This window comes from Bactrocera tryoni, chromosome 1, assembly GCF_016617805.1.
Source record: "Bactrocera tryoni isolate S06 chromosome 1, CSIRO_BtryS06_freeze2, whole genome shotgun sequence".
NCBI lineage: Eukaryota > Metazoa > Arthropoda > Insecta > Diptera > Tephritidae > Bactrocera > Bactrocera tryoni.
Window position 1 is genome coordinate 55,928,523 of NC_052499.1, and position 27,744 is coordinate 55,956,266.

At 37.9% G+C, this 27,744-nt stretch overlaps 5 protein-coding genes across 13 annotated transcripts; 3 read left to right on the forward strand and 2 right to left on the reverse strand.

The window, feature by feature from the left end:
- The first annotated feature begins 5 nt into the window (after window positions 1-5).
- Window positions 6-10,076, forward strand: LOC120770502 (transcription initiation factor TFIID subunit 1). Of its 8 annotated transcripts, XM_040098070.1 has the most exons (21): window positions 11-327; window positions 395-696; window positions 754-891; window positions 959-1,170; window positions 1,230-1,864; window positions 1,936-2,316; window positions 2,382-2,487; window positions 2,542-2,808; window positions 2,882-3,226; window positions 3,288-3,670; window positions 3,871-3,982; window positions 4,050-5,045; window positions 5,098-5,523; window positions 5,589-6,024; window positions 6,090-6,232; window positions 6,307-6,664; window positions 6,815-6,829; window positions 8,009-8,110; window positions 8,776-8,976; window positions 9,156-9,257; window positions 9,451-10,076. In XM_040098070.1, the coding sequence occupies exons 1-21, from the start codon at window positions 128-130 to the stop codon at window positions 9,945-9,947; spliced, it is 6,357 nt and encodes a 2,118-aa protein (XP_039954004.1). In that variant the 5' UTR covers window positions 11-127; the 3' UTR covers window positions 9,948-10,076. The 8 variants fall into 8 exon arrangements, with proteins under 8 accessions (XP_039954462.1, XP_039954193.1, XP_039954300.1 ...); XM_040098259.1 differs by lacking the exon at window positions 9,156-9,257 and having other exon boundaries at window positions 10-327; XM_040098226.1 differs by lacking the exon at window positions 8,009-8,110.
- Window positions 9,996-10,949, reverse strand: LOC120770920 (probable peptidyl-tRNA hydrolase 2). Its single transcript, XM_040098657.1, has 2 exons — window positions 10,604-10,949; window positions 9,996-10,541 (listed from the first exon to the last, which is right to left on the reverse strand). Exons 1-2 carry the CDS (start codon window positions 10,775-10,777, stop codon window positions 10,170-10,172), a joined length of 546 nt encoding a protein of 181 aa, XP_039954591.1. The 5' UTR covers window positions 10,778-10,949; the 3' UTR covers window positions 9,996-10,169.
- A 516-nt stretch (window positions 10,950-11,465) lies between these two features.
- Window positions 11,466-12,937, forward strand: LOC120771487 (signal peptidase complex catalytic subunit SEC11A). Its single transcript, XM_040099530.1, has 4 exons — window positions 11,466-11,682; window positions 11,826-12,085; window positions 12,165-12,342; window positions 12,405-12,937. The coding sequence occupies exons 1-4, from the start codon at window positions 11,614-11,616 to the stop codon at window positions 12,453-12,455; spliced, it is 558 nt and encodes a 185-aa protein (XP_039955464.1). The 5' UTR covers window positions 11,466-11,613; the 3' UTR covers window positions 12,456-12,937.
- A 680-nt stretch (window positions 12,938-13,617) lies between these two features.
- On the reverse strand, window positions 13,618-15,202 carry LOC120771478. Its single transcript, XM_040099516.1, has 4 exons — window positions 14,990-15,202; window positions 14,584-14,919; window positions 14,467-14,522; window positions 13,618-14,398 (listed from the first exon to the last, which is right to left on the reverse strand). Exons 2-4 carry the CDS (start codon window positions 14,916-14,918, stop codon window positions 14,142-14,144), a joined length of 648 nt encoding a protein of 215 aa, XP_039955450.1. The 5' UTR covers window position 14,919; window positions 14,990-15,202; the 3' UTR covers window positions 13,618-14,141.
- A 2,749-nt stretch (window positions 15,203-17,951) lies between these two features.
- Window positions 17,952-27,157, forward strand: LOC120771492. 2 transcript variants are annotated; one of them, XM_040099543.1, is made up of 3 exons: window positions 17,952-18,057; window positions 22,472-22,788; window positions 26,857-27,157. In XM_040099543.1, exons 2-3 carry the CDS (start codon window positions 22,660-22,662, stop codon window positions 26,938-26,940), a joined length of 213 nt encoding a protein of 70 aa, XP_039955477.1. In that variant the 5' UTR covers window positions 17,952-18,057; window positions 22,472-22,659; the 3' UTR covers window positions 26,941-27,157. The 2 variants fall into 2 exon arrangements, with proteins under 2 accessions (XP_039955477.1, XP_039955484.1); XM_040099550.1 differs by lacking the exon at window positions 17,952-18,057 and adding an exon at window positions 21,980-21,997.
- Window positions 27,158-27,744: the final 587 nt, after the last annotated feature.

The following is a 27,744-nucleotide window of genomic DNA, read 5'->3' on the forward strand; positions in this document are numbered from 1 at the left end:
CCGTGAAAATAATAGTTCTTTTAGTTTTTTAGTTTTGTTTTATAAAATAATTAGTAAATAAGCTTATATTCATTCTTATATGCCAATCGCTGCATAAATATACGAGAAATCGTGAAACTTTTGCAATATGAGTTCGGATAGCGATGATGATGGTTCGACCGGTCGTGGCGGTGGGGGCTCCGCTGATAGCAACGCCGGTGGTGGTTTTGGAATGGACTTGACAGGCATATTATTTGGTAATATAGACTCGGAAGGAAAATTAATGGACGATGATGCCGGCAACGCATTCGATCCAGAATTCCGTGAGCACATATCCTCTTTGTCTAAGTACGTATACACAATAGCAGACGTTGCAATTGTTATTGTTTTTTCTTATGGTAATGAATATTTACAGGTTGGGCCTAAACTCAATGTTAAACGAAGTAATAGATACTGAAAAAGATGAAATGGATGACGTAGATACTCCTAAACATCCAATGAGTGATTTTGATGCCTTAAAAGCTGGATTTACGAATAACGATGGCAATGAAGCTGATAATGAAGACGATGGTGAAATTGTCAAAGATGAGAGTGCAATAGATTACTCAGATATAACAGAACTATCAGAAGATTGCCCGCGCACTCCTCCTTCGAATGAACAAAGCGTACTTGAAGATCTTGAGGACGCAATACCGGCCTCAAAAGTTGAGGCTTCAAGTAAATTAAACTAAAACTTGCAAAAAGACCTTAAAAACAATTTGAATATCATATTAGGTATAACCAAAGACGATAAGGAACTAATGCCTCCACCGCTTGCACCTATACGCAATATATCAAGCAGCAATAATGTTGACAGTGTACCTAAAACGAATGGACCGGACAGTGTAAATGGCGATACAAAATTAGATAAACGTATGTTTGACGAATCTCGCCAAGAATTTTTTTTATTTATTTAATGTCTTATTTTTTCAAAATGTAGCGACAGAACGCAAGTTGGACACACCCTTAGCAGATATGCTGCCATCTAAATACGCAAATGTAGATGTGAGAGAATTATTTCCAGACTTCCGTCCCGATAAAGTTCTGCGTTTTTCACGCCTTTTTGGACCGGGGAAACCTTCAAGCTTGCCACAGATTTGGCGTAGTGTGAAGAAAAGAAGGCGACGACGTAAGCACTCGCGTGATCAAAAGGTACACATTTTTTGCACTAAAGATTTCAAAACCTTTATTTATTTAAGTTGATATTTTAGAATCCGAATACTGGTTCCGATTCCACCAGCGATTCAGAAGAACCAAAGAAAAAAGGGTTCGGATTGCACTACGGTCCCGATCCAATGCCATATCAATGCGTTTCCGATGACGAAGATAAATTATTGAGCATTACAAATAATGAAGATGTCAAACCCGAGGGCCCGGAAAGCGGCGATAATAGTGATAGTAAACCCAAAATTGCCGACTGGCGTTACGGACCGGCGCAAATTTGGTATGATATGCTAGAAGTGCCGGATTCTGGGGAAGGTTTCAATTACGGCTTTAAAACAAAACCCTCCGGCACGCCACAAAAAGGTGTTGCAACAGACACACAGGCCTTAGTGTCAGTGGAAGAAGATGTAGAAATCAAAGGTGACCCCATAGCCGACGATGCATTTTTAATGGTTTCGCAACTGCATTGGGAAGATGAGGTTGTGTGGGATGGCAACGATATTAAAGCGAAAGTAATGCAGAAATTGAATTCTAAAACAATCGCAGCAGGCTGGTTGCCATCAAGTGGCTCTCGCACAGCCGGCGCGTTTAGCCAACCTGGCAAAACAATGCCCGTATCGGGAAACACCGGAAGTGGCAAAGCGCAAGGTGGCTCGTCTTCCAGCAAGAAGGCTAATCAGATGTAAGTATGAAGAAAAGTGGAATTTTCGAAAAATATTTTGATTTAAAAATTTGAAACAAAAAATATTGCAGCCTACAAAGTAAAGCACCCGAAGCAGTGGACGACACCTGGTACAGCATCTTTCCGGTTGAGAATGAGGAATTGATTTACGGCAAATGGGAGGATGAAATCATCTGGGATGCCGAACAGATGACCAAATTACCAAAACCGAAAGTGCTCACGCTTGATCCGAATGATGAGAATATTATACTCGGTATACCGGATGACATTGATCCATCGAAAATTAGCAAAAATACAGGACCACCACCGAAAATCAAAATACCACATCCACATGTTAAGAAATCAAAGATTTTGTTAGGCAAAGCAGGTGTTATCAATGTGTTGGCCGAGGACACGCCACCGCCACCGCCCAAGAGTCCAGATCGTGACCCCTTCAATATTTCAAACGATTCGTAAGTTGTGTCTAATCATCTCTTTTTAAAATATAGCATGTTATTTCCATGTGAACTCTCAACAGTTACTATCAGCCTAAGACGGAGCCAACATTACGACTTAAAGTGGGCGGCGGCAATTTAATACAGCATTCCACGCCAGTAGTTGAGCTACGCTCGCCTTTTATACCGGTATGTATTTTAAGCATTGAAAATTGTTTGCAAGTAATTTCATTTATCTTTTAGACATACATGGGTCCTATGAAACTGCGTTCATTCCATCGTCCACCATTGAAACGTTTCTCGCATGGTCCCTTAGCATCACCCGGTCCACATGCTGTACTACCACTACTTAAGTATATAGCCAAGAAGGCCAAACAACGTGAGGTGGAGCGCATTGCGTCCGGTGGTGGCGACGTGTTCTTCATGCGTAATCCTGAAGATTTAAGCGGCAAAGATGGCGATATAATATTATGCGAATTTTGTGAGGAACATCCACCTTTGATGAATCAAGTGCGTGTTATTTTCGTTTTTTTTTAGCTTATTAGTCACACATATTTTTTTTTTTAATTTTTTTTTTGTTAAGGTCGGCATGTGTTCCAAGATCAAAAATTACTACAAACGCAAGGCGGCAAAGGATAACGGTCCGCAAGACTTTAAATATGGCGAAGTGGCCTTTGCGCATACCAGTCCCTTCTTGGGCATAATACATCCCGGCCAGTGCATACAAGCGCTGGAGAATAATATGTATCGTGCGCCGATCTATCCGCACAATATCAATCCGACGGAATTTCTTGTCATCCGTAATCGCAGCAACTATTGGATACGCGCTATAAATGCGCTGTTCACAGTGGGTCAAGAGTGTCCGATTTACGAAGTGCCGGGTCCGAATTCAAAACGCGCCAATAATTTCACAAGAGACTTCCTGCAGGTATGAAGACAGAACTATTTTAGCGAAATGAAATTGAATTTTACTTTTTCATCGCTTTCAGGTGTTCATTTACCGCCTGTTCTGGAAGAGCCGCGACAATCCGCGTCGCATACGTATGGACGATATAAAGCGTGCATTTCCGGCGCACTCGGAGAGCAGCATACGTAAGCGTTTGAAACAGTGTGCGGATTTCAAACGTACTGGCATGGACTCGAACTGGTGGGTTATCAAGCCGGAATTTCGTTTGCCGTCTGAGGAGGAAATACGTGCAATGGTCTCGCCGGAGCAATGCTGCGCGTTCTTTAGCATGATAGCAGCCGAGCAGCGTTTGAAGGATGCTGGTTATGGTGAGAAGTTTTTATTCGCGCCACAAGAGGATGACGATGAGGAGGCGCAATTGAAGTTGGACGATGAAGTAAAAGTGGCACCGTGGAATACCACGCGGTAAGCAGGCATAAAAAATATAAAATTCCTCCCATGACAGTAGGGACTACGTAGTCGGAACTGAACCGGAGTTGTATTAGACCAAGGGTTGACAACTCCAAATTACTGCAGGGATTTTACTTCTACTTATCGATCTAAAAAGGGTTACAGTGTTGATTGCGGTTACAACAATAACAACATACATTTTTTACTACTTACAGCGCTTACATACAAGCGATGCGAGGCAAGTGTCTACTGCAGCTGACTGGACCGGCCGATCCCACCGGTTGTGGTGAAGGTTTTTCTTATGTACGCGTGCCTAATAAGCCCACGGTGCGTAACTTGAACTCTCAACCCTCGAAATATATTTTTATTAATCGCCTTACATCTTTACCACCAGCAAACTAAAGAAGAGCAGGAGTCACAGCCGAAGCGTACTGTCACAGGCACTGACGCCGATTTGCGTCGTCTGCCGCTGCAGCGTGCCAAAGAGTTGCTGCGTAAATTCAAAGTGCCTGAAGAGGAGATACGAAAATTGTCGCGTTGGGAGGTAATCGATGTGGTGCGCACACTTTCAACCGAGAAGGCCAAAGCCGGCGAACAGGGTATGGACAAATTTTCGCGTGGTAATCGGTTTTCCATTGCCGAGCATCAGGAGCGTTACAAAGAGGAGTGTCAGCGCATTTTCGATCTACAAAACCGTGTGTTGGCTAGTTCAGAGGTACTTTCCACGGATGAAGATGAGTCTTCAGCCTCAGAAGAGTCTGATCTTGAAGAGCTGGGAAAAAATTTGGAAAATATGCTGTCAAATAAGAAGACATCCACACAACTGTCGCTCGAACGCGAAGAGCAAGAGCGTGAAGAGTTATTGAAAAAGATTATGGAAGATCAAGAGGGAGGAAAGGGTGCCAAATCGAAAGACGGCAAAGAGGACAACTCACAGCAGCCGGTGTCGAATCCAAATCAGGGACGTATACTTAAAATAACACGCACCTTCAAGGATAGCGAGGGCAAGGAATACACGCGTGTGGAGATTGTACGCCGCCAGCCAGTCATCGATGCCTACATGAAGATACGCACCACGAAAGATGAGCAATTCATCAAACAATTCGCCACATTGGACGAGCAGCAGAAGGAGGAAATGAAACGTGAGAAACGACGCATACAGGAGCAACTGCGACGCATTAAACGTAATCAAGAACGCGAGCGACTTGCGTTGTTGGCGCAGAATCAAAAGTTGCAGCCAGGTGGCATGCCCACCTCGCTGGGTGATCCCAAGTCATCTGGTGGCTCATCGCATAAAGAACGCGACACGCCACACAAGGAAGTCAGTCCCTCGCGCAAGAAGTTCAAGTTAAAGCCGGACTTAAAGCTCAAGTGTGGTGCATGTGGACAGGTAAGCTACAATTTACTAAAGTTGAACTGACATAACCTTTATTCTAAAATAGGTTGGCCACATGCGCACAAATAAAGCCTGTCCGCTCTACACCGGCCTGCAAGGTCCTTTGAACTCATCTAATGTGAGTATCAATGAAGAGCAGGAGGAGGAAGTGGAGAAGGAACTCAACTGCGAGGACGATGATCTGGTGAATGTAGATGGCACCAAGGTGACATTGAGTAGTAAGGTACTGAAGCGCCACGAAGATGTGCGGCGTCGCACTTTGTTGTTGAAGGTGCCCAAAGAAGCGGTGGGCAAGAAGAAGCGACGCATGGCCGGTGACTTGCATTGCGATTATCTGCAACGTCACAATAAAACAGCAAATCGCCGGCGTACGGATCCGGTGGTGGTTTTGTCTTCCATACTCGAGGAAATACTCAATGAGTTGCGTTCAATGCCGGATGTGACACCGTTTCTCTTTCCAGTTAACGCCAAGGTAAGTATACTTAACTAAATATAATAAGTATGTGCTCACAAAATTTTGATTTATTTTTAATGTAGCTTGTGCCCGACTATTATCGCATTGTCACTAAACCGATGGATCTACAAACCATGCGCGACTACATACGTCAACGTCGCTATCATAATCGCGAAGAGTTCTTAGCCGATCTTAATCAAATTGTTGAAAATTCAACTCTATACAATGGAGCACGCAGCTCCTTCACCGTTGCTGCACAACGCATGCTTCAGAGTTGTTTCGAATTATTGGCCGAGAAAGAAGACAAGCTAATGCGTTTGGAGAAGGCTATTAATCCACTGCTGGATGATAACGATCAGGTAGCGCTGTCATTCATTTTCGAACAATTACATGGCAAGATCAAATTGATGCAAGAAAGCTGGCCCTTCTTGAAGCCTGTCAATAAGAAGCAAGTGCGCGATTATTATACGATCATCAAGCGTCCCATGGATCTGGAAACTATTGGCAAAAATGTGGAGGGTAAGTGGAAGTCAATTAAGCGTAAGTATAAGAAAATTATATAACACAATTTTATTTGCTTACAGCGCATCGCTATCACTCACGCGCCGAGTTCTTAGCGGACATTGAGCTAATTGCGGCCAACTGTGAACAGTACAATGGTAGCGAATCGCGCTTTACCAAGAATGCCAAAGATTTGTTGCATTTCGCGCGCACACAACTGGAGGAGGTAAATAACGACAGTTTCAAAATTTATTTATTGTAATTTTTTTTGTTGTAAAACTATCAATTTCCTCCGAGTAGTTCTCCGACCATTGTGGTCAACTCGAGCAAAACATCAGCAAAGTGCAAGAGCGTGCACGTGCCGACGCCGAACTGGATGATACATGGGGCGGCGATGATCAAGACTATGATTTCCCACACCGTACGAGTCGTTCGAGTACACCGGAAAATGATTTCATCGATGTCGAAGGTAACGAGCGTCCTTCAACATCATCGGCAGCATTAAACTCTTCTGGCTCATCGTTTAGCCGCAGTTTTGCTGGTGGCATTACCATACCGGCCACAACACCTGGTGGTGGCAGCGATATGGCACCACCACCGTCTGACGTGAAACGTGGCCGTGGGCGTCCGCGTAAACAACGCGACACAGTGGAGGAGGGTAAGTGCTTGCGTAAATGTTTTTATTTCTTCTTTTATTTACTCAACTTAATCGGTTAAATGGGTTAATTTTATTAATTTAGTTTTTATGCTATTTTTTATATTTTCAAAAAAAAAATAACTTCCATCTTTGGGGTCTAATGTTGTACAGGCTACAGCCTTAACGGTATGGGTAAATTATTAAATTATAAGTATATCTTTTGCTCCCTCTTGTCTACTTTATCAACTATTTAATATTTCTGCTCGCTACTAATAATGGAATTTGAGGGTAGTTTGTGTGTTGTTGTAACGGTTGTTCCGAAAAGTCCACAAAAACCCACAACCTGGAAAAATGAGTCTGCGAACTAAATTAAAAGTTATAGCTCACTCCAACCCGTCGGAAGCATAAATTGCACTGGCATTGCACTGGGGAAGTAGTATCAAAGGATGTATTCCGACGTCAATGACCATACAACAACAACAACAACCTCTTTTATTCACTAAACATAGTAGGATTGGCACGATTTAGACCAGACCCAAACTTCAATGTATCGGATTTAAATGTTAAAATCGATAACGCCGAAATACTGAAAGCTCCAAGGATCGAATTACTCTCCAAATCAATATCAGTCGGATTGATTTACAAAAAATCCCCCAAAAAATTCTTGAAGTATTACCGCCTCCCACCAGCATAAATAACAAAGTAGTGGTTCTGTAAACGCACTCAAGTAACAACACATGCCAACCTAACTTAAGTAGTTGTTCGATGACATCGTATACTAATTATAATCCTACCACCAGATTTTGTCGGAACAACCATTGCAGCAACAATATGTTACTTTTTCTTCGAGTTGTTGGTTAATTTCAACCAGTAAGACTGCCTACACAAGAGTACTCTTACACTTTCAACTAATTGCCATATATGTAGATATACACTTAAAAAAATAGAGTTCGCTTAACCCTTAGCTGTTGCTACAATTTTTGTGACAAAAATGGTCCTTTGTGTTTCGTCCGACATAATTTCAGTTTCTCGAGCAAATAATGTTTCTTCTAGTCTACAACACCTTTATTCGCGTCTAGTATTGTGACAGCAATTTTTCTCTTGTTTCAACTAAAATTTTGCTTCGATTTTTCACCTATTTTTGTTATTCTCAGATTTGCACTTTTTATTTTTCTTGTTTTTTATCTTTCGTTTCGTTTACTTATCCCTTTTGTTTGTTGACATTTGAAAATGTTTACCACTATGAACACACAATTAGAGTAGCTGTAGAAGCAAACAATTGTTTAATTAATTAAAAAAAACAAAAACAAATACTTCCATGAGCCAAAACTCTGGGTTAAAGCGTACACAAATTCTATTTTCTAGTCAAAATAAATGCGAGCGCTGTTAAACGTGGGCGTGGCCGACCCCGCAAGGACAGCCTAGCCTCAAATATAAGTAACCCACAAAATTCCTTTTTGGAAGAAGGTAAGACTAATATTGTACTACTATTGTAAACAACAACAAAATACCAACAATAATAGCTAACCAACATATACACACTGCATCCAAATGATGCAAGGAATTGTTAGGAATGCAAATCTAACAACAACAACCAAAAATTACTCGTACCTATCAAAACACACAACAAAACAAAATATTTTATAATTTTTGTTTCACTAAAACACTATATGATTCGCTCTAATTGTTACCCGTTTGGCTTTACACCCTTGTTTCGGCAACTTTTTTGTTTATGTTTGGTTAATTTGAATTTGATTTTGAAATTTCCCAATATTTATTTGTATCTTTGTTGTACTTTTAGTTTTGTGGTTTTTGTAGTTTTTGTGGCGACAAAAAGCTACACGAATCGAGATTTTCCTTTACGCCTTTACTCACACCAACAACAATTTGTACATACTCTACTACTACTACTACTATTATTATTATTTTAAGTTTTGATTTTGTGGTTATTTCCAATGTGAAATTTGTTTAAATTTAATCACGCTAAAAGTTATTGTTATTTATTGTACCTACTACTAAAATTGTTGCAAATTATTTATGAAATCGTTGTACAACAACCACACGCAGCTTTATTTGTGTTCGCACTTTAATTGCTTATGAATTTTTAAAATTTATTAATTTACAACAACCAGATTTGCAATGTTCAACGGATGATGAGGAGTTTCAGGAAGTATCAGAGGATGAGAACAACGCCGCCAGCATACTTGATCAAGGCGAACGCATACAACCGAACGACAGTGGCATGGACACTGTTGGCGCTATGGGCTTGGATCAGATTGATGTGTCGCATATAAAAACCGAGATGAAGATAGAGCCACCGCAGCTCGCTAACGGTGAGTGGAGTGATTTCTAACATAATTTTAAAAGTCAATGCGTGAAATTTTTAACAACAAAATAGTGTAACTTAAGCATATAGCTATGCTATGTTTCAGTTTAAATTTGTATGCATTTCAAGTGCCTCTAAAGTAATTACATTCTTTGTTTCTAAACAAATAACACGCTGCTGTGTCAGAGGAAGAAGGTGCAGAGCAACAGTGCGAGGATGACAGCCAACAGGCCGCAGAGGCGATGGTACAATTGAGTGGCGTGGGCTTCTACACTCAACAGCAGCAAGGTTCTCTGCACATTTCCATTTACCACCGTTCACCGAGCTCTGTCCAGCATTTTTATTTTTTGCTTGAAACTTATCCCGTTATCTTTTATTTCTAACTTTAATGCACCGCTCACCAAAACAATCTTATTAGCATGCTTGTTTTAATTTTTTTGAGTACTTGTTTATAACCTGATACTATTATATTGCCCTTTAGATGACTCAATGGATTTGGATCCCAACTATGATCCATCAGATTTCTTAAATTTCGGCAATCGTCCCGCCCATAATAATGCTAGTGATGACATGCAATCAACGCAAAATCATATGCAATATAGTAAGGAGGATGATGAAGCGCAAGCACACTTCCAAATGGACGCCAATATGTCTGATGGTGCAATGCCAGCTGAAATGTCGTCTATGCCGCAGATGCCACTAATTATGCCAAGTAATGATAACGTTGGCATAGATGAAGACTTGGCTATTTCAGAGAGTGACGAGGAAGATGGTGGTGGCGATGACAATGTTGCTGATGTCTCTATGAAACGTGAAGTGTTCAATGATAGTGGTGAAATGGCTAATGACGGCATTGGTGCCAATCTACAAAATAGCATGAATGAGCCACAGGCTAACGAAGGTCAAATGAATATGGAAACGGCTAAACCCGAACATCATCAAGACGATAATGATGACGATGACTGGTTGCACTTCTAAATAAAAAAAATCATGCTTGCACGTTTTAATTAACCGTATTTATAAGAATTAAATAAATTATGTATTTTTATTCAAGTTAATATACAAAGTAACATCTTATTGTATTCTAAATATAAAATTGTAATATTACGCATGCGTATTTCATTATGTTGAGCTTACACTAAAATGATAAGCGTATTGCTATCGCAAAGAGTATCTTGATTTCATCAAGTATGAAACAGTTTACAACAGCTTCAAGTGACCAGTAACTTTGTCGATATCTTCTACGGTTGCAGGACCAATGGCTAGTACAGTTTTCGAATTAGGTTCGATTTGTGTACGACCAGCATCACGTATCAGACATGTTGTAAGGTTGTGTGCATCTGCTGCGCGTTTAATGGTCATCATTTCAGCTTCACTTTCAACGCGTAATGCAATTTTAGCACAGCCGGTATTCTCCCAAGCACGTACTAGGCGTGGATTGCGTTGGATAGCTTTCTGATAAGCGCCTACAGCTCCGTGACCACATTGTGCACCTATTTTGCCCTTACCCATTTTCAGGTCATTGCGCACTACCAAGACCATTTTGTAATTGTTGCTAAAGCTGGCAAAAAACTGTAATACAAAAATTAAAGTTTGGTTAATAAAGCACCGTTTAATGCCGACTATAAACTCACACCCTCAGAGGAAGTGGTAGCATCCCCTGTACCCTGATTAGTACTTCTTGCGCCGGCAGAATCCTGGTTGACATCATGCTTTTTTAGGGCATATTTGTAACCTACGAAAAACGAGAGCAGTACTGCAATACCATTGATAACCTGCGTGGTATCCAACAATCTATTGTCTCCCATTTGTTGTATATTGAGGTTTGAGTTGTATGGCAAGTTTAAGAAGGACTTTTAATTATGACCTCAAAAATGGAGACAATCTTAAAATTTCAGTTCAAAAACGAAAAAGTTGAATAAATGCTGATTCGAAATAAATATTCGCACAGCTTTAAACAAAGATTCCGAAATTTTGAACAAATGCACATGAATTTGACATAAAATTGGCTCATTCACAATGACAAGAATATCCCCGACAGCCGGCTTACGTTCCGTAATTTATTTATTACGTGGACCTAACGCAATTAGTACTAGATAATTTTAAAGAATTTTGACGGCTCCAATTAATAAAAAAAATTGCGTAATGATGTAACGTTATAAACAATTTTGAAAATATTGTCTCTGTTATTTAAATAGGAATTGATATAAAATGATTTTTTCCAATAAAATATTCAATAAGTCCACCATAGTCAGGCCTTAACTGCGGCTATAATCTTATTCACTTTTATTGAAATTTAATTTTTAGACCATTCGTTGTTTTGAGATTTTTGACAGAAAAAAACATTCCCTGTCCATACGTGGATTTATTTAGCAAAATTAAGATATATTTACTTTTAGTAATTATTTAATCCAAACATTTGCGCCTTTAGTACAAATAGTAGATAAATCAATTTGCAACCCTGCAGAATGCAACTGACGTGTTCAAAAGGCGTCCGCGCGGCGTTGTTTGACAGAAGACGACTTCGTGGTAGCGGCCACAAAAACTTCACAAATTTGTAGAAAGAAATATTGTGTGGACAGAAAATTAAAGTTTATTTATATTATTTTAAGTTAGAAACACGTAAATCTGCAAAGACGTAAAAATGGGCTTGGGCGAGCTGTTGCAGTTTGATGAAATGCTCCGCGATTTTAACAGAATGAACAAACGACAGGTAAATTTATGTTTTTAACGTGAAAGAAGTAGGGTGCGGAGGGTTGCGTTGTGCGATTACACGTATGCACTTAACAATTGTATACAAAAAATGCATTTAATGTTAATTTTTCATTAATATTATTCCCTCGCTAATGTTTTTAGTCGCTATACCAAATATTGAGCTTTGCGATGATTGTTTCATCGGCTTTGATGATCTGGAAGGGTCTAATGGTGGTAACTGGCAGCGAATCGCCAATTGTGGTGGTACTCAGTGGTAGTATGGAGCCGGCTTTCCATAGAGGAGATTTGCTATTCTTAACAAACTACAAGGAGGAACCAGTGCGTGTAGGAGAAATTGTTGTGTTCAAAGTGGAAGGGAGAGATATACCTATAGTACATCGTGTCGTTAAGCTGCATGAAAAGTGAGTGATAATTTAGACAAGTTAATTGCACATTTAATTGTTCCTTATGAAATGGAAAAATTGTACTTTTAAATTATAGGGAAGATGGTTCAGTTAAATTCCTAACTAAAGGTGATAATAATAATGTGGACGATCGAGGTCTTTACGCTCCTGGACAACTGTGGTTGACGAAAAAAGATATAGTCGGTCGCGCCAGAGGATTTCTTCCATATGTCGGAATAATAACTATATTTATGAATGAATATCCAAAAGTGAAGGTAATATAATTTCTTCTATGTCACATTTGCTTCAATTTAAAATGATTATTATATTTTTTTAGTGGGCAATATTATCGATTTTAGCTATATTTGTGCTTTTACATCGCGAATAATATCCAGCCACAAATCACACAGTTAGATATAAGCAAAAAGGTATCTACCAGGCCACGTACGTAGCAGAGGGCCAACAGTTAAATTCGAAAACCGCAAACAGTCATTGCCATCGCAATCAAAATATCAATAACAACACCAAAATTGGCAATCGCAAGAGAATTGTTAAATTAAACAAGTGAATAAAAAGCTGCAAACATAAACAAAAGACCATTGTGTGGTTGTTAGCTAAATAATGAAGTGGTCAGCGAAAATTCTTTTCACACAACCAAAACAAAATAAAAAAGAATACGTGGATTGTAAAATTATTTGGTTTGAGTACTTCCTCGGCTATGCCATTTCATTTGTCGCGCAACGAATTATTCCATCATCATATAAATGGTTTGTGCAAACCTTCTGTAACAAACGTAATAATACAAAGATATAAAAAAGCATTTTTAAATTATTATCTAAGCACATTAAATAAAATTTACGAAGAATTTAATAACGCCAACTTTTTTTGCTTATAAAGCAGGCACGCTCATTGGGGAAAATTGTAGCATATTTGCCAAAAGAAGTTGTGTCCATGTAATTTTTGGTTCAATTTAGTTGTTGTTTTATGCTGTGCATTTAAAAAATAAGTGAATGCATTTAGTTTGTATGCATTTGTTAAAGACTTTGGTTTCGCGCTTTGCTTTTGTTTAATTGATACGCAATATAAATATGTAAGTTCAATTAGCACATAAATAAAATTGGCATAGACTTCATTTCCCACGGTGATTTATTTATAAACGTACAAAAGACAATTTCTACTTGTATTTTTTGCACATTTGTCTGATTGAATTCAAATCTGAAACTGAATAAAATTAAAAAAAAAAATACATTTTCTATAATTAATTACTAATTGATTTGAGAAGGTTGCATGACGAAATTTTTTGTACCAAATTCTTGTGAGCAGCTATCAGCTGATGGTTTTCAAAATAGTTGGTTAAGAAAACTGTGTTGACGCTTTTCCATTTTTTTATATTCTTTACTATATTCACAGTTAAACTACATAAGTATATGCATTACTATAGACTTTTTGCAATTGCATTGCGGTTTTTAATCAAAGCCACGTAGCTTTATAAATGCAAATGAGTGCAAGAGAAAAGAGATTATTTCCATTGCATTATTGAAACACATTGAAAAACCATATTACAGTTACAAGTCAACGCTAAATATTATTTTTTATTATTTCAACACATTTTTATAAAGTTACACAACTATTAAAGCTTTATAACAAGTGCTTCTTGTATTCAACAACTTAAGGTTGGTTTTAAGGTTTTATTTATATTATTAATTTATATTAAACTACTTTCTTTCTTCAGCTTTGTTTAACAACTAAATATTTTGTGTCTATAGCGTCATAGACTAGCCTCTATCACCGTGTTATCGTTCACGTCTGCTCTGGAGTGCATTATTCAAGTTTGTGGCAGATTATACGAACGCCTGCTTCTTTATGTATATTTGTTTCAGGAACTGGAATGAAAAATCATGGCGTTTTTATGCGTGGCGAATTTTTCCAACAAAATATTAGCCTTTATATATTTTGTGCTTGCAAAATTCACACACATGTATTTGCATATATTTTTGCATTAATTGCTAACGCGTTTCACTGCTTAGACATCGGTTGGTGCTTGCAATCTTTATATTTTTATGTTTACGCAGCTTTATTTCTTGAACATGGTTTCCATCAAATTTTCACCGGGTTGATTTTTAGGGCGCGGCGATGGTGTTAGCGACCGGGTATGCGGCGCAAGTTCATCCTTTTTATGCACTGCCGAGGTGGCAGCACGACGTTGACGAATCCTTTCCTCCATAACGCTGGGCACCATGAAACAGTTGGACTCACGATAGATCGGCTTGCGACGATCGTTCCATGGGAACTCCCATTGGATGGGCGTGAAGTCGCGGCGCCATGGCTTGCCTGCAATTCAAGAAAATAATATTCGATTCAAGACAATATTAAACACAAATCTTAGTTATGGTACTCACGTGGCTTGAACCAGAAGTGACAGGTCCAGTCTTCTTCGCCATCGTCGTCAACATCACTAAGGAACAGTTGGAAAAAAATTAAACAATCAGTTAAAAATGTACGGAATAATCGCTTACCCTCTCACATAAACCCGCACATAGCGTCTATTTTTACGGAACAACTCCAATGCTTCATTAAAAGTTAGTTCCAACGCTGGCGTATTGTTAATTTGCGTGATCTCATCGCCAATGCGCATGCCGGCACTGCGTGCCATACCAGTTGGTGTCACATTGATAATGGTTAACGGTTCGAATTGATCGATCCCACCGGTTACCTCGATGCCCCAACGTGAATCGACGAAACTCATAATGCGACGATCGGTCTCGAGCGTGTACGTCATGCGGAGCTCATATTCGACATTATCGAAAGCGTCCGACTCGTACTTGGGTAGTCTGTTCCTTGGGTCGCGCATGCTTTAAAAGATAGTTGGTATTTTTTTAAATTTGGAACCATTTCTGTAAGTATTACGGTATATCTTTCTACCTGTTATTAGTTTTTCTTGTAAACGCGTTAAATGAAACTCAGCTTCTCAGCGATCCAACAATTCCACCACCACTACGACCGATTCTTCGTACGTTTAGTATTGCTTCTGGCACTTTTTGTCACTAGCGTCCAACACAGGCACGTCCTGACAACTGATCGACCAAAATTCAATTGCTCGCTGCATCGCCGAGTGGGTGGCATTTATAGTGAGCTGCAGCAGCAGTGATTTCACGGCCAATGAGTTTTTACTTAGTTTCAGGGTTAAGGGGTACAAGTTCGATTACACGTCATTAATTGCTTGCATTTTAGCGCTTTAGTTTTAGCGCAATTCGTTTTTTATTGCATTAAAAATAGCAATTCCGTGACCATGTGCTGAGGTTTGCCAAAAAAATTACAAACCACCAACAACAATATACTTGTAGTACAGATTAACTTTCGAGATAATTACCATACATTATGTGAGACATCTAACTTTGCATTAAGCATTGATGATCGGTAAGCGGTTAAAAGGTGGCTTCATTGTTCCCAAGCTTTTAAAATATATCCAGTATATTTAAGATACTTATGTTTCTACTGTTTCGACTTTCCCTATTTGTCTTGTTATAGAGGCAGAAAACATTTCTGAAGTAACAACTTCTGAAGTAAGTACTGGTGCCGAGGTCACAGTCCTTGGCCGGATAAAAATATAGGTCTGTTCCGGTTACTTAGACCCGACTGCCGTCCTTTAGTCGCTACTGAGTAGCAGTGAACTTCAGAAACTTCGTCGAATTGCACCTAAACAGCGTCAAGTGGACTCATGGTTGAACTTGTGGATCGGAGAAAGCAACTACTGCACGCAACATACCGACAGCTTTCTCAAACCGAATATTTTATGCAGAATATGACTCTGGCGGCTTTTTGAGTTGCCTATTATCTCAGCAAGCTAGCACACCGTTCTTCGCCAATCTGCCAGCAAGAGATCGTGGATTTTCGTCACGTTATCTTGGTCGTCTACGGATATGTTCTACACTATAGTGAATTTCTCTTGTCTCGCAGTGAAGCTAAGTATTTATCAGACTGTCTTCGAATCGTATCTTTACCTCGAGGACCCTATGTGCTCATTGTTGTCCTATACAGTACATATGGACTTAGGCCGCAACGAAACAGACATTTTCACCCAACAAAAAAAAAACAGTTTGCGAATGTCCTGTTAGATGATCGCACTATATCAGTATCAGTAGCAACTTAACGGAGTCCATAACATGTGGAGGTCTTCGAATAGTAAGGGAACGGAGTGAGCTCAGAACTTTTACTCATCATATTCTGTTATGCATAGGTATTTACTCAAAGAAGGTCTCACATCAGAGGCTGTTGTGTTCTTTCGATTTGAGGTGTTTTTTTTTTTGTGGCGGTCCCAAACTCGGCGCACAACCCTGAGGAGCGATGATTCGCATTTTTCACTTTAGCTCGCCTTCAAACTGATGTTTTTGGCTACCCAGAGATACTTGGTCTAATACCGGAAGTCGTGAACTGCTTGAGCCATATGTAAAAGAATCGTTTTTGGCCACTTCCAAGTGAATGGCGCTCAGAGAATTTTCCTCACATACGTGAACTTCACCCTACTTTGTCTAGTAGTGAACGAGGGCAAGATGAAATATCTCCTGTCATCAGACATACAATCGTCACATTCGCAACTTGCCTGTCACGTCATTGTTGACAGTCACAACTTCGAAATCTTAGATAATTTCATCTATATTGTAACCAGCATTAATACCAATAACAACGTCAGAATAACTGATGGCAACAGGAGCAATTGAGAAGTAAAGTCCTCTCTCGATGAACAAAGATCAAACTCTGCAAGTCACTTATCAACTGCGTCGTGCTTTATGGTGCAGGGGCATGTACGATGACAGCATCTGAGGAGTCGGCGTTACGAGTTTTCGAATGCGGAAAATTTATGGTCCTTTGCGCATTGGCATTTGGGAATACCGTAGTTGATGAAACGATGAGCTGTACGAGATTTACGACGGCATTGTCATAGTTCAACGAATTAAAAGATAGCAGCAACGCTAGCTAGGTCAAGTCGTCCGAATGGATAAAAACACTCCAGATCCGGAGGAGGCAGAGGGAGACCTCCACACAGTTGAAAAGACCAATTATGAAAGGACCTGGCAACACTTGAAATCTCCGATTGGCGCCAAACAGCAAAATAGAAGAACCGCGTAAGCTCATAAAGAAGAAGATAGGTATTTACTAAAAAGGTCGCTATGATTCTGAAAAACGACGACGTTAGTGGTGATAAACATATTAAACTCTTCAAAAAAGTCTCCACTTCGCAATAGTAATCACTTTACTGGACGTGACGAATATTCTACAGAAATTGAGGGTTTTGGTACACATTTCATCTTAATAAGGTAAAAATCGGGTATTTGCAAAAATAATCCTCAATACAGACCCGGTCCACTATACTTTGATCTTACAACTCAGGAAAATATAGCTCAATAATGCGCCGAATGCCAAACAGTCGGGAAGGCTTTGATTGTCAAGTTACAGTCTAAGCCCTTACGGTTTCTAATACTACAGGCTGTACTCCTGTAATTGATTTTGGGTTTCACTCCATATTGGTGGTCGCTCAAAAACTACCATAAAATTTTCACTATAAATCTAAGTATGCATATATCTTATATACCTGACAGACCACATCTCAATTCACATTATATTTCCTGGAACCTGTTTTTATGCGCTAAAGAAAAAGCCAACTTGAAAATATTTTATACACATTGCACAGTGTAGTATAGTTTTTTAACAGTTCTTCCCCACTACCAAAACATATAAGTATATGTAAGTACAAATGTACTGAGTTGTATTTAATCTTAATGGGAGCGCCAATTCTTGAAGTAGCACTGCAGCGAGATCACCAAAACAGAGAGCTGAAATGAGTGTGTGCACTCAGAGTGCCGGCCAGCCCCAACCATCTCAACAAACAGTCACCATTCAAGCACTACCCGATCCACGCCGGCGACGTCTTCTTGTCAGTAGTATTTTTGTCGCAGTAACGTTCGGACAGACAATTTAACTGTATTGTAATCGTAAGTGCTAAGTCAATTTGTCTCAGTGATTAGAATAGCAATAATTTATTTGCAAGGTGTTGCAGAAATATATACATATGTATTTGCAAGTGCGAATTTATTTATACATATGTATGTATGTAAATATATGCAGTATGTATGAGCTCATGTGTATAAATATGTGCTAAGATAAACAAAACTGAGGATCTAATAAAAATGGTTGCGAACAGAAAATCGTTTAATGAATGACAGAGATTACTCATAAATATATATGTGTATGTATGAATGTATGTATATGTGCTTGTGTTTGTGCGAATTAAATAAGTTTACTGTAAAATTATTAAAAATTAAATGCAAATGTTAGAAACCAGTCAGAAAATATATGACAACAACAATTAACTTGTCATGTAAACAGTTACCGCCTTTTGTACATTTTTGCATGTGTGTATAGTATGTGCGAATAAGTATGCATTGCTGTTGTTTATTCTATTACTCTAGTCTCCATTTAGCCTACTTGCGTTTGGCGCATTGGAATGCATGTGTAATTACTCAATTCCTGGCAGATCACATCATCGCGCGGGCGCTAGACTCGGTCGCTCGGTCGCCCGCCCACCTACGCTACCTGTTGGTCGCTTCCAATCGGCTTATTGGCCTATCAAAGTCGTCTCGATTAGGCACACAAACACTTGTCACTCGAGAATTTTAATTTGTTTTGATATTTTATGTAGCAAAATATTTTCCAATAAGAAATTAGCACAAACAAAAACAAAAAAAGTCGAATGATTAGTTATTCTGGACATGGTCGGGGGCCAAAGCGTATTTGGCGATCTGTTGCGTGAGCATTGCGATGACTGCGAAAGGTCGCACAGCGCTGGCCAAATTCAACAATTCCAGGTTTGGAAATAATTTTTTTCGTGTTGTTTACTGTTTTAAAATCTGTTTATACGTCACTATGTATATGTATGTATATAGTACAATGTTTTTACGCAAATGGAAATGTATTAAAAACAAGTAAACACGCGCTAATTGGCTTTTTTTCAGGTCATAAATTTATGAAAAAATATTTGTTATATTACTTAAGTAAATATAAACACAACTAGTAAGGAAGAGCTAAGTTTCGGGTGCAACAGAACATTTTATACTCTGGCAACTCAAAAAAAAAAAATCAGATCCAAAGAAATACCGTAAGGTGCAAAACGTCAGCTAGAGGTTGGGAATCCAAGGAATTTCATACATATACGTATACTATGTATACTTAACTTATACACTGACCGACATATTGCACATAAGGTTCGTTAGAAAAACGAAAAATGCTCGCTGGGTTTCATTAAGGTATCCCACATACCATCACCAATCATATGAAGTAAAGTCAGCCGGATGTTCGAAAATCCTGATATTAGTTATATAGGGGCTAGACCAAGTTTTCACCCGATTTCATCCATTTTGGGCGCAAAGATGCATTGTAATTACTTAAACATGAATTGAGATACCGGTTCCAAAATCTTTGCATTAGGTATATGGGAGCTAAGGGAAGTATTGACCTGATACAACCCATTTTTGACACATAGACATGCGATTGCCAGGAAAGGTATATGGGAGCTAAGGGAAGTATTGACCTGATACAACCCATTTTTGACACATAGACCTACGATTGCCAGGAAAGGTTTATCCCGGAATTTCAATTACATATCTCACCGATATTTTCGGTAAAAAGTCAATTATAGGTGCTGGGATCGAAATATTCGGTACCTAGGGGCTTGAACAGTCAATTATAGGCACTGGGAACCAAATATTCGGTACCTAGGGGCTTGAACAGTTTTGGTTGGATTTAGAACATTTTTGTTCATAAGGTGGCATATTTAAAGGCATTATACGTTTTATCACGTTGTATTTATTTTATCTTGATTTGTGCACAGAAAAGAGAAAGTTCCAAATATAATCTAAAATTTTGTTATTTGGGAAGAAGGCGTGATTGTAGTCCGATTTCACCCATTTTCGCAGTTTTACGTAGGAATGTGAGAATTTGATTAATATCTGCCGGGCGTTTTCCGAGATATGTGATTTAACCTAAAAGTGGGCAACGCTCATCGTCCAATTTTACTCCGGCTCCTATAAAGCACTCTCTAACCAATGAAATTGTATGTCTCTACTTAGTTATTGATTAATCGTACTTTCAGTAGATTTTAATAGTATTGTTACATGGGGAGGATGGGTTTATCTTCCGTTTTCATCTACTTTTACAGTGTCGGTAGGTGCGGATAGAGACTCGTCCTGAGCGAGTTTTGTTATTGTAGGTTAAGTGGTTTAGGAGATATGTACATTAAACCAATTAGAGAGTAATGGAAGTTTATAGTTTTTTCCTTTATTATACCCTATATCTATTTCGTTTAGTTTTAGGTGATGCAGTAAACCGTTAGGTGAACAAAACAATTATACTCTGTAACGGTAAGCCCAAGAAATATGCTATTGCGACGGAGTCAGAATTTAGTGAGAGGGGTGTTGGATGAGTGGGGTTTGCTGAACATGCAAAGATGTGGTTAGAGTTATGCGGATTATGGATAAAGAGGAGCTTAACCTGCTTCAATATCCAGAATGGAGTTGCGCAAGGGTCCCGTAATGCCTACAATCTTAGGGATGTTGACAGTCGGAATTTTAACGTCATCCCTTCCTCTAGTTCGAGAATATAATCGCAATGGTTTTAGTGGGGGAAAGTTCCAATCTCAGAGAAGAATTAGAAAGGTCGGAGAGGTAACCGTTTACTTCGAAAAGATGCCATTAATTCCATTGCACGATGTCAATATCATACAATCATCAGCGTACAATGTAATAAAAAAATTTTCTGGTGGTTGAGGGAGTATTGAAATGTAGAAGTTAAACAGTAACGGGTAATGGTGTCCTCTACTCTACAGAATCCTCAGTTTAGCCGTTTTCAATTTAGAATTATGACCACGAAATAGTAAGGTTGGTTGCAGACCGCTCAGGTAGTTCAGCTTTGGTGTGAGCATAGATTGTTCCAACATACTTGTTAGTATTGAATGATTGCCTATGTCAAAAGCATTTGACAAGGCTAGAAAGATCGTGCTCTCACAGGTTGGCTTTTGATTTAAGCAATGAAATATTCAGGACGTAAAGCCTATTCACGTTTCAGTGGTAGGATCACTCTTCCAACTTTCCACATATCGGGTATTTAAACAGCGGTCAGCGTCTTGTTATAAGCCTCGACTCGGATATCATCGTTGACTTCAGCGAATTTAGCCTGTTACGAACTCGATTAATTTCGGAGCAGTAGCCGTTAAATTGTTGACTAGTTTTGACGTCATATTCAGAGTAGAGTAGAGTCCGCAAAACACTTCCGTAAATTTCAAGCAATTCATTGTTTTCTATCGTAAAAATCGCCAGACAAACTTATCGTGTCATAAACAAATCACTGAAAAATACATATTAATTGACATGTGGAGTTCAAACATCGTACAAACATAAAAAAAGTTGTATCAATCTGATAAAATCCATTCGATTTGGGCATGTAGTAGATAGTTTATATGCACCAGTCTGGGTTAAATTTGATGAGATAGTACATATATTTCAAATTTAAATCAAATAAAGAGATTTTGGAGGGTTAGATTTGAAAATAAATATTAAATATTTTAGATGCACCCTAATAGACATATACAAATCTGTACACAACCATAAATATTCCTTCCCTGTGCTGACTGTTTAGGCGGACTTATGTTTGCTAAATATTTCTGATAATATCTAATGGCTTTGTTGTTGTTCTTTTTCTTATATTTGATAAATATATGCATAAAAATATTTTTGGAATTTTTTATATTTTCTTATAGTTCAAATATTTCATTTGTCTTGCGGAAACTCATGCGTTAACTTCTTAAATTACTTTTATCTTATCATTGTGTTAACAACTAATGCCATAAGACATGGAATTTAGTGACTCAATTAAATGGAGGTGAAATGTCATAATTATACATACTTACATACCATATGTACATATGTATGTGTATTAGCAAACATTGTTGCCTTATCGGCACTTTGAAGCAAAACACAAAAAAAAAGTTTAATAAAACTGCCGCCACAACATTTTTAAATATTTGTACAGGTGTCTACATATGTAAATATGTACATACATACATATATACCATATGTATGTATATTAATGTTAAGATATTAAAAAAATACCGTTATTTATCGAAAGTCCAATTTAAACTATTTAGAATTTTGATAACTAAAACATTAAAAGAAATCACTTAATCATTTTTATGAATTCCGTTGTAAATATAAACATGCGCAATAAATAGAAAATACATACATATGTATATGTATATATACATATGTACATAGTACTTAGGTACATATGTACATATCTAAAAATCACAATGCAAATGTTATACGATACTCTTGTTGTTTTTATCTTCTTCTATAGAACTTGTTTGCTGCATTTGCACGTCAGTAGTCTTCACCTTAACCTAGGACAACAACACACCCACCCACTGTGACCGCGGAGCGCGTGAGAGCATAAAACTCGTACTCCTCTACTACAACAAAAACAACAGCACAAACTTCAATCGCACTCAATACTAGCTTTTGAAAGCGCAACCACTGTAAAACAATATGGGAAATCCACTTTGGTTTATCTTTTGGTTTTTGGTCTTCTGGTTCATCTCATTCTTTGTGGCTTTCTTGGCTGCGTTCTTATACATAATATGCTATGTGTTGGAAGTGCTGTTTAGTGGGTTATCGGTGAGTATTAACACATATATAATATAACTCTAACCACAAGTGGAAATACATAGGTATAAAGCATGCATTGGGGGATTGCTCATTCTGAACAGGTCATTTGAAAAGTTCCCGGCCTACCATAGTAAAACACTTTGTTTTGGCAAACCAAACAATGTTTTTCGATACCATTTTTGTAGGACGATTTGTTCTTTGCTTCAAAATAGGTCTCGGTTCCGGCAATCATCTCTTAATTGGACGAAAAGTTCTTTACAGTGAGCATTCTTTTGTGAGCTGAGAACAGGAAGTAGTCGCTGGGAGCCAGATCTGGAGAATACGGTGGATGCGGCAGCAATTCATAGTCCAATTCTTGAATTTTTGACATCGATTTCACTGAGTTGTGAGACGGTGCATTGCTTGGTGAAACAGCACTATCTTTTTCTTGGAATGTGAGCGTTTTTCCTTCCTTCAAACGGTGCAATATTGCTTTATAACTGCCGCAGTTGATAGTCTTTCCTTTTCAAGGTGGTCAATAAAAATGATTTCATGCGCATCTCAAAATTCAGATGTCATAACCTTACCAGTCGACTGTTGCTTTTTTCCACGCTGTGGAGCGGGTTCATCGCGAGGTTTTCACTCGGATGACTGTTGATTGCACTTTGGAGTGAAATGATGGTTTCATCCATTTTCTCAAATCGACGCACAAACTTGGGTTTATTACGCTTGAACATCTCCAAACACTGCTCCGAATCATCAACTTGTCGTTTTCCCTAACAGCCTCTTTTCGGCTCTCATTGCATTTACCGTCTTCGGTGCTCATTTCACATCGTTCAAATTTAGCAAACCACTTTTCAACGGTTGATTTCCTTGGTGAAGAGTTCAAATATTGTTGTTTAATCTAAACTTTGGCTTCAACTATTTTCTCTTCAAAAAGCACGAATCAATACGCGAAATTCCTTTCTGAGAAGCCGAAAGTATGCTTCCCTGACGAAATGCAAGGCATATGGTTTAGTCAACTTCAGTAGACGGCATAACCTTCGCTTGTCGATGTCTGTTAATATATATATATGTATGTATTATTTTTGGGTTACTCTCTGGCACCCATACTTACATATCTGTTTATATTTTTCTTTCGAAACATTCCCCAGGTCATAAAGGTCTGATCACTTTATTGTCACTGTAGATATATTCAAGATATCTTTATCAGAGAAAATACGAGTGAGCCGTATACCGTGATCACAGATGTTGTTTTATCAGCTTGAAATAATTGATTTCTATTATAACTAGGCCCTATTCCTTTAGCCGTTATGGCCAACCAGCATATAAAATTGTTTCTTGTCTTTTGTAGATATTGCAGCAATTATCTAATTCCGTTTGGGTGGTATGATTCGAGTTGGTTGTGATCGAAGTCATCTAACGGTAGGTTGTTTCGACGGGGTCGGAATATAGGGAGAAGGGTGTTATATGCGTAGTTCGCGGGGCATGCAAAGAGGTAGTTAAAGTCATGCGGAGACTCATTGCACGCTTGTCATATATTATATTTGGTATGTCGGTGTTGATTCATGATTAGTAGTATTACAGTATCCAAGAAGGAAGTTGCGCGTTCTGGACCTGTTTTGGATCGGCAAGTTTTAGCTTCCTATTTTCTTCCTACAAGATTGCTTGCTAAAATCAGCTTAGGTTTGCTGAAAAGATATAATACCGTACACACCTTCATTATTCCAGTATTAATGGAATAAAAATCATATACCATAACTATCCATAGTCGTTTTAAAAAAATCAGTTCTTCCAAGTGCTCTTTATTCAAGCACGAATAATGTTACAGTTGACGACAAAGTGAAAGAGTAATCATAGATTCCACTTGCCGTTCCAGCTGATTATTTAAAATGGAAAACCAAAATAATCTAATCTTGATTGTTTGTCCGAATACTGTAGTGATATTTAAAAATCCAAATTTTTTCGAAAAATTTATGATTGTATTTTAATAGAGAATAAGGATCCCGTTGGTGATATTGCTGCAAAGTATTATCTTTTATCCAAAATTAAAATGATTTCAGTTTTTTCTGACCTTTGATATACTTTTAGAACTTGGTGTTACACACGCGTTTATTTTAGAGTCCTTGGAATCTAATATGAGAATTCGTGGGTTTTGTATGGAGCAAAAGATTTACTTTTCATTGTTTTTTTTTTTCAAACAACTCCAACATCCAGTGATATTCATCTGAAGATAAATAGATCACATCAAAACAATTTAGACTAATGGCTTTGTGCTATAGATGCTCGCATATTTAAGAATGTAAATAATATTTGTGAGTCAGTGATCTGATAGAAGTAAGACATTAAGTGTCGCATGACATCACTTTGACGCAGTCATTCTCCGTCTTTTAATAAAGCAGTTTGCATTTAATGGCGCATTCATTACGCATCACGTCACGAGGCCAGTCTGTTCTATATAAGACAAACATATATCAATATGAATCTATGACTTATCCAATCACTGTCGCACTCGTAACGCATGTGCGAAACACTTTCAGTGATAAGGGACTGAATCACGATAGTTCTTCCCTTTTGCATTTTTTTCATATTCATATTCATTTCTTAACTTAGTTTCGGTGATAAGTTTAAATGCGCTCAAAACTGTTTTAGTTTGAACAATGAGGAAGATAAGAAATAATCACTTATTGCTCGCTTATCAATTATAGTCATAAACCATAGTGTACATCTATAAATGAAGAACGCTCTTGAGCTGTGAACAGGGGCTTTTTATTGATGATAAAGTTCGTATATTTTTATACTCTCGCAACATGTTGTCAAGAGGGTACGGAAGGGCTTTATAGGAGACAAGCTAATTCAATACATAACATTATCATGACAATCTTTTATAACCTCAAGTTTAAAATGGCCAATAGCTGTCTTTTTACTAAAAATATCGGAAAATTTGTGAGGTCTAGTATGAAAATGCAGAGGTAATACTTTTATGATGACAGCATGCTCTTGTGTCAAAAATGGGTAAAAATCGTGTCAATAGTTTCACTAGTCTGACTTTATACTTTATACTATATTGACCTATATGTAAACAATCTTAATCAATCCGTTTACGGAATTTTTTTTTAAATTTTGTCAGTATGTTCAGTAAGGTTTGCCATTACATCGTGTCACTTTTCATTTTCGTTAATGCTCGGAAATTATTCAAGATTATTTCGCAAATACACGATTTCCGGCTTTTTTCACCGAAAAATCATTTTCTATGACGGCTGGCGGCTAGCGGTTTTATTGATATCTTAGACATGAAGCAATATGAAGTAATGAAACTTAGGGAGTCTCTGGCCCAAAATATAAGTTTTTGTAACACCTGAAAGTGTTGCCCTGGCTTTGGGTCTTGAAAATTGCAAGTGTATTGTTCGGTTAAACCCCAATTTAGCCTTTCCTTACTTTTTACAATTATTATACTAATTTTTTGAATCGGGTCGATACTTCACCGAGGCCCCATATATAGTACATAATGCAAAAATTTTCGAACTTCCAGGCGACTTTATGGTGGATATATCGGCAAATATTCGTGTTATCTCAATAAAAATTACAAAACATGTTTTACTCATTTCATCTTTGTGCCTGAAATAGATACAATTGCGCATAACTATTACCAGGATTTTCGACAACCGGCTGACTTTACTGCATATGATTGGCGATTGTATGTTAGGTATCCTTATAGAACCTAGGAAATAAAAAATGTTTCCTGTATATGACATGATAATAGTTAAAATCGGGTGGATACTACCCAATTCCAATAAACCACGCATAATGGTTTCGTTTTTCGTTTTTCTAACAAAATTTATGCCACATATGTCTGTCAATGAGTTATATATGTATATATAGTATATAGTATGTACATATTCAGGTATATATTAATTTACACCTTTAGGTATTTCCCTGACTTTGATTCCTGCAAGTTGCAAGAGATAAAATGTTCGGTTGCAGCCGAACTTAGCCCTTTCTTACTTGTTATAATATTATTAAATTATATTGTAAATCTTTATCTTTGCACAGTGTCTGCATTATTTATTGAATTATTCAATTTAAATTCTTTTTCAGGGTCTCAACAACCTTTTGTTGAAAGGCATACAATTCCCGCACTACTGCGCTGTGGGTATGATGGAATGCAAGTCGCCATTATAAATGTTGGTCTAAAGTAAAATAGTACTTGTTTCTTTTGTTATTCTTGTATTGTTAGTGTCTACATACATATAAATATGTAAGCTTTACAGTTAAATTGTGGGATGAATTTGTATTGTCCAAACCGTATACGGGGCAATTTAACTATTTACATTAAATATATTTTTCTACTCAGTCTAAAATAATTTATTGTAATAAAAATGCGCTAAAATGAAATTTATTCAATATTGAGTTCATGCTTGATTAAAGAAAGTTCTGTATGTGGTGAAAAAAGGTCATACAAAAAGAAAAGTATCGAAATATTAGGAGATTGTTAAAATCGGCTCATTGTGTTGCCTAAAACTCATAAGTATTGATCAATAAGGTTCTCATAAGTCGACAAAGTGATTGGACCAACTTTCTTTTCCAATGCTGGACATGTACACAAGAGATGCTCCATTTTTTCACGGTGCCTTGCTTTTGACTTTTCTGGCAGTCTTCTTGATCTGTCAGCCCTATTCTGCAGACATGTGCGGGCATCAGCGAGTACTAGTGAGGAAAGGACGTGTGCAAAATTTCAGATGATCAGATCTCAGAAATTGACGGACTAGTTCGCGTATATACGGACAGACGGTGGGACAAACAGATGTGGTGGTGTTTATTTTTATATTTACTTACCCGGCCAAGGGCTGTTATTTTAGAGATCTAACCCTGTTTGCAGGTAAAAAAAATAACTCATATGCAACACTTAACTGTTTTACACATTCTATTTTTTGATATTTCAAGACACTCTGAAGAGTGTCAGACAATATTTTTTTTTATTTTACA